Raw genomic sequence first — 12,414 nt, 5'->3', positions numbered from 1 at the left:
GGAACGGTAAAGAGTTGGTCAAGCCGGTTTGCGCGGTGAATATTGTCAGTTCTACGTTTTAAGACCTTCGATGTGAAATATTCATGCTAACTATATATAATTCTTGTGTAGTATGGGTATGAGTTGAGAAAGCATTTTTTATTATACTTGCTAAAACATCATGCAGATGAAGTTGAAGAAAACTTTCCTGATATTGTGCGAGAATTTCTTAAGCGCGTCAAGTAGATCTTAATAATTTGTAAAATATTTTTAGTTAGATCATCGCTCAATTTGTTACACGAACATGTCGTCAATTTCTTTTTTGTTATCAATTTACATTGCAAGTGAAGTGGACTTCAATTATTAATGTGTTATATTGTCTCTACGTGTGAAATTTAACATGCATTATCTTTATATTACTCCTGTAAAATATTTCAAGAGCCCGTGGCAACGCACGGGCATTCTACTAGTATGATGTGGCCACCGAGCAAGCAAGCTTTTGGAGCGGCGAGGCCCATACTCGTACCATGCCATCATCATCGTGGGCAACACAAGAGACAAGTCGCCGTTGTTCAGAAAAAAAAAAGACAAGTGGCCATGGTGGCATACGTTTATCCTTCCCTTTTTTTTCCCGAAGGCCATCATGAATAATATTTTTTAAAAAAATTAGCTTTATTGTTTATATTAACTTAAAAACCATAGTTAGCTCTTTTTTTGAGGGAAAAAAACCATAGTTAGCTAGCACTTGAGAAGAAGCTAGCCCACAGACAAACACACGTACAGCTGGGTCGTTGCGAACAGGCCCATCCGGAGAAGAACCTAGCCTCTCCGGCAGCCCAGGCCCGGCCCAGTTCCCCAGGAGAGGCGGAGGCCCAGCCCGACCCACGCGTCCTCCCGGAAGTCCGCGGTCGCCTTGTCGCGTGCCGGCCGCGCTTCCTCTCCTCTCCCCATCACCGCGCTGTGCCCACCACACGACTCCTCTCCCCCCACCACCGCACGGACGGAGCCAAGCACGCAGGCGAGCAGCTCTCCAGCGACTCGGCGAGGTAAACCTTCCCACCGCTGCCTCCTCCCTTCCGGTAGCCCTCTCCGCGAGCAGCTCCGGTGCCGTACGCCGGGTTAGCCTCGTCGCCCGACGCGTTAGGATTTGGGCGGGATCTGGCGGCGATCCGTCCGTCGGCGCGGCCGACGGGGATCGCGGGCGCAGGGCGCTCAGTCCCGCCTGCCCGGGGCAGGCGCGGATCTGGGCTCCCGTGCCCTCGGATCCAATTCGGTCAGGCGCCCGCGGTCCAGGCGGATTCGGGAAGAATCCGCTTCCCCCCGACCAGTTGCTGGCAGGGGTGGGGTGGGATGGGTATCCAGGAAGGCATGTGGTTGTCCGATTCCGGTGGTTGCGCAGATCTCTCGCCGGTCGGGCGTGGCTGCTCAGTGTTTTGATCTGGGATCTCGGGGTGCTGCACGATTTTGTCATGCCTGGTCTGGGGACTCCTCCATCTCGGCCGCGAGCAATGGACATTCTGATATATTTTAGTGCTGTAGGTGTATTTCGAGAAGAATATGACAAATGCAATTGGCTTATGATCTTGTATGCAACTCTCATGGAGGATTGAGTAGCCACTGAAATACTAGCAAACTCTATGCGTGGTAAGAAACTGATAATAACCAGCCGTTGCTGTCTGGCACGAAACGTACCTAAAGCGCACAACAGCGATAGCGCCCAGCCTTGTATGTTAACGCCTACTCTGGTCCTTGGACTGAACCATTGATAATAGATCGTCCTGCCCCTCACATTCACGCGGTATCTTTGGGTAGGTGCTGAGTTTTTTCAGTTACCCTGGTGATAGATAATATGTGCCCTGATTCTTATAATTATTTAGTGAAGACACGCGTGTGAGTTTCCTGCACATCAGTTATGCTTCTCTGGAACTACATTTAGTACATTATGATGCATCCATTCGGTTTCCTGAACCTCATCCTGGATCGATCGCATTTCTGTTCTGTAGCTAATGTTTATTTTATATGGCTTCTCCCAGGATGGAAATGCTCTTCAGCAGCCTGTTCTGTGACTCAGCATCATCGGAGAACTTTTCTGGTCATCCCGGTGTTGAGAGATGCCCGTTCCTGAGGAACATCAATGGAGCTACAACCTTTTCATTTTCTTCTGCTTTGCCTGTAGCTGTAAGATCTGCCTCTTATGTTGTTTTGTGATTACGGTGACCAAAGGTAGTGCAATTTTCCTTGACAACATGTGTTGTTCTGCAGGCCCGAGGGGGCAAAGGTCCGATCTTTGAGGATGGACCAGGCTTTGAGTCGGCATTCAAGCTTTTCCATGGACAGGATGGGATAGTTCCCCTTTCAGGAAGATCATATGTGCCTGATGAGAACCGCAGTGAGAGCACTGATGTCAAGCCTGAACCTGCTCTGCCCTTTAATCCATTGGCTGCTAGAGCCGCTACCATAAGTCTATCAGCATTTGGACCATTTGGGTTTAACTTCTTTAATGGCAAGGGCAAAAAGCAGAACAAGCAGCCCAACAATCTAGACCAGTCACACAAGAAGCCCAACAAGCCAGATCAGAATTCCATGAAAGTAATGCCCCCGTTCCCTTCTCATTCTCCCTCTTGATTTGCAATTACTGAGTGGGTTTCTTGCTGTCTAACTGGCCTGCAAATAAGAAACCATGAGCCACATGACACACAGCTTTTTACTGTAACTGTAAGAGAAATGTAAAATGTTATTAGTTGATTTAGAAATAGCAAGGAGCTTTTAATACAGCATAAAAGCTGAGTCGTGATTGGTTAAGTCTTCGCTACACTTACCACATGCAAATAGTATTAACATTGTATAAACAAAGGAAAAACTACCTCTCATTTTGTCTCCTCTGTACCGCAAGACTTGCTATGTAATGTTAGTTAAGCTCTGCATATGTTATCCCTTGTGCTCCATTACTTCGACTTCCATCTAACCGTGATTCCGTGCTAACTGTGACTTACAATGCATCATTTTCTCCCAAGTTACAAGTTCATGATTATTTTTTTGTAAAACTTTGTCTTTTTTCTTTTCTTTGAAGTGAATAATTGTGATTCCATTACCATGTTTAGCTTCTTTTGATAGTCAAGTGCTAGTGTTGATCAGAAAGGCACTTATGTGTAACCAATATTTTCATATATCCAACTAGTTTGCTCATGTTCTCCTCTGTATTCTTATCAGCAAAAAGGAGGCAACCCACCATCCCACGAGGCAATGAGCGATGAATGGCTAGAAAATGGGCAGTGCCCACTTGCCCGTTCTTACCGGGCAATGAGTGGCGTTCTGCCCCTTGTCGCCAAGGCTCTACAGCCACCAGCTGGTATGAAGCTGAAGTGCCCGCCTGCGATTGTTGCTGCACGAGCAGCCCTTGCACGCACAACCCTCGTGAAGTCCCTCCGTCCCCAGCCCCTGCCTGCAAAGATGGTAGCCATCGCAATGCTCGGAATGGCAGCGAACGTCCCTCTAGGGGTGTGGCGCGAGCACACCAAGAAATTCTCCCCCCAGTGGTTCGCAGCAGTCCATGCTGCCGTTCCGTTCATTGCGATGCTGAGGAAGTCCGTCAACATGCCCAGGACCGCGATGGTGTTCACCATAGCAGCCTCCATCCTCGGGCAGACCATCGGGTCTAGGGCCGAGCGCATCCGCCTGAAGACTCTGGCTGCAAAGGGCACTGCCGGCCCCGCCACCGCAGTCACTGTCATGTATCCAGACAAGGGCGGCAGCTGCAGCGATGCCGAGGGCAAGGCGTGGGATCCTCTTGCACTGAAGATGCCTGGCTCTGCTAACGCCGGCGCTCCTGCACCAACCCCTAGCATGTGCTTCTAACCGCGGAATTTAGCGGCCAGGTACCGATTTCTATTTATCGTGTATGTAATTGCCTTGCCTGTTCCCAGAAAGCAGAGCTGTTTGTGATATTTTCTGAGGATGAGGCAAGTGGAATAAGGTGCTATATTACCATGTCCTGCTGTGAACCTGTCATTGTGTGTCGTCAGTCCATGCATCTGTAATCTGATGCTGATATATATGATATATGTACCCAGAAACAATTATATTGTGGTTGTCCTTAAAGCGATTTGTTATGCTGTGTCTGAAACTTTGGTTGTTACAGAATAGAGCTTCCTCCCTATATATATATATACAAGATGTATTTTAACAGTGCAAATTCAAGCCTTGACTGTACACTTCTTCTACAACATTTTTTCTTGCTAATGGTTACAAAGGCACAATCGTGAGAAAGTAATTCGCTATCACAAGAAAGTAGTTTTGAATACAAGGCCTTTGATATAAGTTATGTACAGGCAGTGTGTGCATTTTTGGTCAGAGATTGGATGCCGACAGTCCAGTAGTATCCCATATTATACTACTGAACTATTAGAGCATCTCCAATAAATGGTGTAAAATTCATCATCAAATTGTGGTGCTTTGAGTAAAAATTTACATGGCCAAATTTTGGTTTTTTACCTCATCAAAAACCTCCAACTCCAACAGATGATGTAAATAGGTGTTGCAAAATATAGAGCAGCGTTACTGAGATGGGCGGCATCTGAACATGTTATCTTGGTGGTACGTCCAGCTATAGGGATTTGCGCTAGTGTGTCCGTGGCAGGAAATACGTGTGGAAGAAATTGATGTCGACTGGCGGTATACAGGGGATAAACAGTGATGTACGCCAGCGTCCAGGGCTCGTTTTTTTTTAAATACACGTTACCCTGACGAGCCGAGCCGTGGATCGGATCCGTCATGAGAACCTGACCTAAGGATCAGAAACGTAATCGCGCCGTCTGCCGCTGCGTAGCCGAGCCGAATTTAGCAGAATATCTTTTTTCCTTGCCTTATCCAGCGGACTGCTGCTGTTCCACACTCCATAGCCACTCCTTGTACAGCTCCGTGGAAGAGGTCCAAAATAGACAAAATTTCAGCAAGCTCGATGCATGTCAACAGGCAAAGGTGATTCTAGTTGCTTCTATCTACTCTGTACTAGCTAACCAGCTCTCACTTATTCATGTATTGACATATGCACGTACTGAAATTGGAAGTATACGAGCTGTCCAGCTTCATCTATACACCTTCTCTGCTTTTTAATCACATAAGTGTAGGTGAAATCACGAATTGGCGAAAAATCCTTTCAAATTTAGTGCCCAAGACCATATTTAACTGGAAAGCTAAACCGTGAAAAACTTACCAGCAATTAATCAGTATCTTTCTTGACGGCAGAACAGTTCCACATCTAACATCAAAAGGAATAGTAAGGTGAATTACTACATCTCAAAGGGAAGTATTACATCTGAAGGTAATTGTTTTGTAGAGCAATCCTCAGAAGCAAAGTTTATATAGAGCTATTCAAAAGTGTTTCTCTTGTAGTCTTGTGCATGACTTGATTGGCTACCCAAGTCCTGAAAAAAAGAAAGGAATGATTTTGTATGAGAAATAAACTTGAATTTGAGAGTATGACTTGTAAGTGAAACAATACCTTAGCGGGCAGCTGGTCATTTTGATTTGTTGGCCATCCTGAGCCCGGCAACACAACAGAAGTACAGAACTCTACATTGTTAATCCAAAAGTTAATGCAAGTGAATGACCCGCACAGGCTCGTCTTAATTTTAAACAATTAATCTCTATCATTAGAGTTGGCAAAAGGATAATATGTCCAACGAGAAATCTCATGCAGTAAAATTTAAAATAAACTTAGGTGCTATTCTGTTAGTGGTGAACTTTGATTCTAAGTAAGATTGAGCTGATGTCTCGTTATTAAATCAACTCATGATGCTGATGTATAATATCTCCCTCTTTTATTAAATTTTCCATGACTAATCTGCCATATACTGATGAATAAGCAGCAAATAAATGCAGATGATTCAGAGTTTCCAACCTTAAGCATATTTGTTTATCTAGACAGAAACAGGGTAATGATATAGCTGGCACTGAAGGAAATAAAATTACAGTGGAATGCTGAAGGATTAATTTGCATGTCCATGTTCTTAAGAAAGCAAAAGAGAATCTTGGCTCACTATACACCAACAAGAGCGAGTTCAGGGCTGAATTCCACAAAGTGGTGAATCACATGACAAGTGTTGAAGAATTTGAGGCTGCCTGGGTATACTTGTTGAAAAATACAATTTGAAGTCCCACAATTACAAGACAAACCAGTTCGAGATACGTCGCAAATGGGCATCAAGCCCAATGCATGTGTTCGTCCGTCAGTACATGAGGCTACAATTCGACCGGGGATCAGATGAAAGCTACCAAGAAAACAGGACAAGGATTGTAAGCCGAATTTATGTACATTGTCTTTCATATTTGTTGCTCTGGTTTTTGTATATATCAGCCAACAGAATTAACAAATTATCTCTTTTTTGGTGCTACTCAGAGTAGTGCTATGATGAGGACAAACGTTGCTATCGAAAGGCACGCGAGTAAGGTTTACACGAGAAAGATGTTTGAACAATTTGGTGAGAATCTGTTTGAAGGTGGATCATACCAAGTCGAGGAGATTGAAAAGAAAAAGAAAAATATCGCAAGGCACAACGACGCCTTAAAACGAGAGAAGTGGAGTAAGGTCGAATACGAGGTGACCATATCAGATGAAGTTGACTGGTTTGAATGTGAATGCGGGCAGTTTGCCCACATGGGAATGCTTCGCTGCCATGCTTTGAAGGTTACTTTCTGACACGACATTATGCAGGGGTTGTTCTATCTATTGTTTGCTATCACCCGTGGTGCTTAGCGATTTTTGCTCGTGTGCGCAGGTGGTGAACCACGTTGGTGTACCGGAGATACCCAAGCGGCACATCCTAAAAAGGTGGGCGAAAGATGATAGAGACATCTTGCCACAACACATAGCTCACTTTCAAAAGGATCAGGCTGCGAATCAATGTTTTACCTGTCGGAGCTCAACCCTGTACCTGCACGCCATGGAACTGGTGAGGATTGGAGACTCATCAATCTCTGCCTAGGAGCTCGTATTTGGGAGGATCAAGGACTTAATCGTAGAGGTATCTCCGCTGGCGGAAAAGACGGATGGTCTAGGAATTGAGGATATGATAGCTGCTGAATCAAGTCGAAAGAACAATGGCTCAGTAGGGGCAATCATAAACATTGATGCACAGATGGGTGACAATGAGAACAGCATGACTGCGTCTGGCAATTGGGATGCCCTCGCTGGTTTGTCTGCTCCAAGCAAGAAGCATGGTGTTGGCCGGCCGTGCTCGAGCAGAGAGAAAGTGTCATACGAAGGCTTGAGTAAGCGCACAAGGTTGTGCAGTATATGCAAGTTCCCAGGGCATAAGAGGACAATCTGCCTGTGCCAAAACAACCTCGCAAGACTGTTACGTGCAAGAACTGTTGTGTGATGGGACAACGTCGCACCTCCTGCATGAGGCCGCTTGTGCCCAACGCTTAGGACTTTTTTCATACCATGTGTAAAACTATAATAATCGAGGATTTTCTAGAGCGTTACTTGTGTCTGAACTTCCTCGCTTGTTCCTCCTGATTGTAAACAGTTGTTTTCAGATAAAGCCGTGGTGTCTGTCCTGATAAATCTGAATTTGCCAATCACTAATAACATCACAGCTAGCATAGTGTCAAAAACGTTCTTATATTCTGGGACAGAGGAAGTAGTTGACAGCTGATCAATAGTGCTTCAGTAATGTTGTTTGCCCACCTGGTTGTGCATAAAAATCACACTGCTGCTACTTATTCCGCTGGCATTTTCGAAAAAGGGTGTCTGGTAGAAAAGTTAATGCGTCCGTGAGAATAACGGGACGGGTAGGCTCAGAAAAATATCTGATCCATCCGCGTTTATCCCGTTCCGCTACGGCGTGGTCGTTGAGCTGCGCTTTAAAGCGCGGGACCCATCACCGAATACCATGAAAAAACAAGAGACGCATACGCTCAGGAATACAGATATACACGTGCATCCCAAGGACACCATCGGCTGAGATTCCGGCCTCAGCTGTTCCCTCGATCAGAAACGAATTTTCGTTGCAAAATACATCATGTTTGTCTTATGTGTGTCCTGTTTTACATCATCTCTTGGAGCACTTGGTGATGTAATTTTTGCTCTAGCCGCGTGGTCACCTGGTGATATAAAATTTGCTTGGGAGCATCAAGTGATGCAAATTTGCATCACTTGGAAGCCTATTTTACATCATGCTCTATTTGCGGGTAATTTTTTTTACATCTACATCATCTATTGGAACAGCGTTTTTGTCATCGTGTGATGTAAAAAGTGGTCCAGGACTATTTTACATCATCTATGCTCTTCAAAATGAAAATAATTAAAGGATAAAACTACGAAAATACAAAGGTGGACATGGTTCCACGTGCACCCATCACCCATTCCAAAATACTAGATTTTTTTAAAAATAGTAAAGAATTCAAACAATTTTAATATTCTATTTTTTCAAACTTTGTCGAATATTCTACTCACATGTGAAATTTCAAAAAAAAAATGACACATGTGGTATTCTTATTGAAGAAAACAAAATCGAATCTCAAAATCACGGATGTCATTTCTTCGTGAAACTCGACACGCAACATTCTTTTGATTTTATTATTTATTTACAATGGGGGCGTGTGGAACCAGGTTTCAAAAAACCATTGTCCCTAAAACTAACCCAAAGGTAATACTAATATTTTGTCTACCAAGTTTAAATGAATACACGACTTGTGTATAAACCAAACGAAGATATTACTTTGGGCCCACTGCACAGAGAGAGGTGAGGAAGCCTCCCAAGCAGGGCCCAGGCGCATAGAGAGGAGTGGGAACGAGAACGGCCTGCCAAGTGGGACCCAGTCGCAGAGAGAGGAGCGGGAACGGGAGCAGCCTGCCAAGTGGGACCGGAACGCATAGACAGAACGGGCCCCTCCCGCCTCCCGCCATCTCCATTCCCACGCCGCGGCGCCTTCCCGCGCAGACTCTGTTCCCCTCCCCGCGCCAAGTTTCTTTTACCGCCATTTTCTTGGCGCCAATGCCATCCCCTCTGCTCAATTTCCCGCCACGCGCGCCTCCCTCCCACCTATAAACCCCCTCGCCGGCCCCTCTCTCTCTCATCCATCCCCATCCCCACCGCCGCAATTCTCCCTACTCACCTTCATCCAGATCCACAGAGCGAGAGACAAGGGCCGCCGGATCAAGAGATCAAGAAGTTTCCGTCGGATCTCATTCACCATGGTGGTCGCGCTCGGTCCGGGCAGGTTCTACGGCGGCGGCCTGCCTCGCCCCCGCGTCTTCCCGGGCGACCGTGTCGACCCGCCGGCGCCCGTCACCGACGCGCTGCTCTGCTGGGCGCGGGACGCGCACTGGTCCATGGGTGGGCTCGGCGCCAAGCGCCTCCGCCTGCAGGGCCGCATCGAGGGCAACCTCATCAAGCTCCGCCGCACCGCGCGCCGCGACGCCAGGGTCTCCGCCAAGTCCGCCAAGGCCTCCAAGTCCAAGGTCCGCGCCGCGGGGCACGGGCCCGCGCCTGCCACCCTCGACGACGCGCTCGGCTCCGACGACGACGACTCCGAGGACGAGGCGGAGGTCGCGGCCCAGGAGAAGGCGATGCGGCGCGAGGTGGTGGATGATGATGAGGACTCCGAGTCCGGCGAGTCCGAGGGCGAGGGGGTGCCGCTCGTGACCATCGCCGCCGCCGCCAAGAGGAAGCGCGCCAGGAAGCTCTCCGACGAGTTCGACCGCATCGCCGCCGCGCAGCTCGAGGGCGGCGCGAAGAAGAAGCCCATGGCCGCGGCTCCGGCCAAGGCGTCGCTCAGGAAGAAGGCTGCTGCTTCTGCTGCGGCGGTTCCTGCTCCGGCCGCTGAGGCACCTGCCAAGAAGTCGCTGAAGAGGAAGGCGGTGGCGCCTGCGGCTGGTGCGGAGCCGAGGACGTCACCGAAGAGGAAGGCTCCGGAGGTGCCGGCGGCAAGGAGGACGTCGCCGAGGTCGAAGCACTGATGGATAGGTGCTCGTTTCCATTTGCAATCCCTGTTCTTGGTTCGTCAGATTGGTGGGTCTAGCGATTGAGGTGTGATCTTGAAGAGGCAGTGTACTGTGTGTTTGTCGAAATGCTTGAATGGAATCTAGTGTCGTGCTTCTTTCTGTATATGAATCAAATCCCTCAAATGTCTTGGTAAACTCTGAATTATCTTGAAATAATAGTTCCTGCACTGAGATATGAAAGTCTTCCTAAAATAACAATTGATGTATTGAGGCGTGGTCTGGAGATGCGATTACTGAGATTTGAAAATCAAGTGTCCATTTTTCTTTCTATATCTGATGAATCAAATTCCTTAAGAATTGTCTGATCAACTCTGAAAATACTATGTCCCCGTACTGTGTTCTTCAGTAAAATACTGAAATAATTTAGTAGTTCCAGTACTATGATCTGAAAATCTTTGATGCTGTTTCTTACATTTTCTTTATCAGTTGTTGATGTGAATTGCAAAATGAATTCAAGTGCAATTCCCTATCTGTTCTTGTTGCTACTGAGATGTGGAAACATTCCGTTTCTTGCTTATGTTTGATGCTTCTTCTATTAACATTATGTTTGCCGAGGTCGACGTGTGATCTTTGTTGAAATGCTGGAATGAAAAATTATGTCATGTTTCTTTCCATATCTAAATCAAATCCCTACAAAAAGCTGATCGAACCTAAAATTTTCTCAAATAATAGTTGTTGTGTTCATCGAAATGTTGGAAAAAATACAATGTCCATGTTTCTTTCTATATCTTAATCAAACCCCTGAAGTATTGTCTGGTCAACCCTGAAAAATAATACTCCGTATAATACTTCCTGTACTAAGATCTGAAAGTGTTCAATGTTGTTTCTTACATTTTGTTTATCAGGAACTGAACCCCTAGCTTGCCTATCGGGTCTCTCTCGCCACCCATCATTACCTCCTCGTCGTTGTCGGAGGCCTTCGGCAAAGCCCCGTCAGCGGTGGCCAGGACGCACACCAACCTCCTCTCTCAGCCATCCCCACCGCTGCCTCTGCTTCCCGGTGAAAGAGGATCTCAACGCTCATCGATCGCCACCACATCGCGCCTCCATGCGGCCTCCACTACCCTCGAGCGCATCCGCCTCCGCCTTTTGTGGATCCAGACGGTGCTCCACGCCTCGTTCTATGCCCTCCCTCCACTCCATCGCCCCTCCTCTGCCATGGCGGTTGTGCTAGCTTTTGGCTCCTTCGGCAAAGTCTGTCGCTCGCCATCGCCTTCAGGGCTGGTCCCTAGCCGTTGTGATTTGCCTTTGGGCTTCACGGTCCCCTGTGCTACATCGGTGGGGAGGCTCTTGTGATCTGGCCGTGGCCGCTCTGCATTGGCCTGCTCGGGGCTTGTCTTCTGGAGAAATCCTAATTTGGTTTTCCAAGTCCGGCAATGGTGGTGTCCGTGACACTACTTGTTGAAGGCATCGTCGTGGAGTTTCTCTCGAGCAGGCTGCGGTTGTCGGGACTCTTGGTTTCGAGCGAAAGTTCAGCGGTGACGACATGCGTGTTGTCTCCCTTCTTGAAGATTGTTGAGTACCCCTGTATTCACCCTTGCCACAACAAACACTGCAGCTTCTTCAGAACAAGTATGGTGTGGACGACGTTAGCGTGGTTGCCCTTCAGATAGCGGTCTGGGCAGGGGCATGGAGGCCATTTCTTTACTCCGAGCCTTCTTAAGGGAATTTGCAACCTTACCTATATAAGGTTTTTTTTTTTTTGCTTCCGTTGCATGAGCTGGATTTTGATCGAAAAAACCTGGTTTTATGAGTTGTGGTATATATGTATTATTGTTGTTGTGCGCGAAGTATTTGTAATTTGTGATGTGATAATGACGCTTCACCATATAGCGTGCACATTTTCACGTGTATGTTTTGTGAAGGTGGAGTCTTGGTATCAATATTATACAAAGGTTGCTAGATCAGCATAGTGTCGGTTTTGGGGGACGTGAATTTTTGGGACATGCGGCCACGCGATGCCGTAATCAAGTGCGTCCGCGTGCGCATCGCGATTGCTACTTAATATAGGCACATTCGCTATACCTGACATGTTAATCACCAGTGCCCGTGAATACTTCGCGTGATACGTCCCGCTAGTGGGCCAGAACTCAGAGTGCATTTATGTTCGTATGAATACAGGCTTGTCTGCCCATGTCACAGTTTGGGCGATGGCATAACTGCTTTTGTGATTGGCAGACATCATTAAGCACACAGACTCGCTGGTGACGTGTACTGTACTCAAGCTGTGGCCTTGGGAAAAGCGGAGACTTGCATAGTAGCATCTCACACACTATATCTGATCCTATGTCTTTTGTTTATTTGGGTATTATCGAACGTGCTGACATTTGTTCATCCTATTCATACATTAGCATGTCGACTTTTTTGAGGGAGAGTTCAGGTTTGGGGTGCTCACTGCATAAGGCCATGTCCATTAGCTATGCCCC

At 47.0% G+C, this 12,414-nt stretch overlaps 2 protein-coding genes across 3 annotated transcripts; both read left to right on the top strand.

Moving 5' to 3' along the window:
- The first annotated feature begins 860 nt into the window (after window positions 1-860).
- Window positions 861-4,102, top strand: LOC109743914 (uncharacterized). 2 transcript variants are annotated; one of them, XM_020303004.4, is made up of 4 exons: window positions 861-1,025; window positions 2,013-2,157; window positions 2,242-2,568; window positions 3,190-4,102. In XM_020303004.4, the coding sequence occupies exons 2-4, from the start codon at window positions 2,014-2,016 to the stop codon at window positions 3,832-3,834; spliced, it is 1,116 nt and encodes a 371-aa protein (XP_020158593.1). In that variant the 5' UTR covers window positions 861-1,025; window position 2,013; the 3' UTR covers window positions 3,835-4,102. The 2 variants fall into 2 exon arrangements, with proteins under 2 accessions (XP_020158593.1, XP_073360617.1); XM_073504516.1 differs by having other exon boundaries at window positions 1,015-1,724; window positions 1,792-2,157.
- Window positions 4,103-9,053: 4,951 nt separating this feature from the next.
- On the top strand, window positions 9,054-10,168 carry LOC109743939 (uncharacterized). Its single transcript, XM_020303034.4, has one exon. The coding sequence runs from the start codon at window positions 9,179-9,181 to the stop codon at window positions 9,941-9,943; it is 765 nt and encodes a 254-aa protein (XP_020158623.2). The 5' UTR covers window positions 9,054-9,178; the 3' UTR covers window positions 9,944-10,168.
- Window positions 10,169-12,414: the final 2,246 nt, after the last annotated feature.

Source organism: Aegilops tauschii, chromosome 7 (genome assembly GCF_002575655.3).
Source record: "Aegilops tauschii subsp. strangulata cultivar AL8/78 chromosome 7, Aet v6.0, whole genome shotgun sequence".
In the NCBI taxonomy this organism is placed as follows: Eukaryota; Viridiplantae; Streptophyta; class Magnoliopsida; order Poales; family Poaceae; genus Aegilops; species Aegilops tauschii.
This window is presented reverse-complemented; position numbering and strand designations above follow the sequence as displayed.

Bases quoted from the DNA above. Each gene is read 5' to 3' on its own strand.
- LOC109743914 (XM_073504516.1), top strand. From the start codon at position 1,999: ATGGCTTCTCCCAGGATGGAAATGCTCTTCAGCAGCCTGTTCTGTGAC. The intron at 2,158-2,241 runs GTAAGATCTGCC...GTTGTTCTGCAG, and splicing joins CTTCTGCTTTGCCTGTAGCT to GCCCGAGGGGGCAAAGGTCC. The intron at 2,569-3,189 runs GTAATGCCCCCG...TATTCTTATCAG, and splicing joins CAGATCAGAATTCCATGAAA to CAAAAAGGAGGCAACCCACC.
- LOC109743939 (XM_020303034.4), top strand. From the start codon at position 9,179: ATGGTGGTCGCGCTCGGTCCGGGCAGGTTCTACGGCGGCGGCCTGCCT.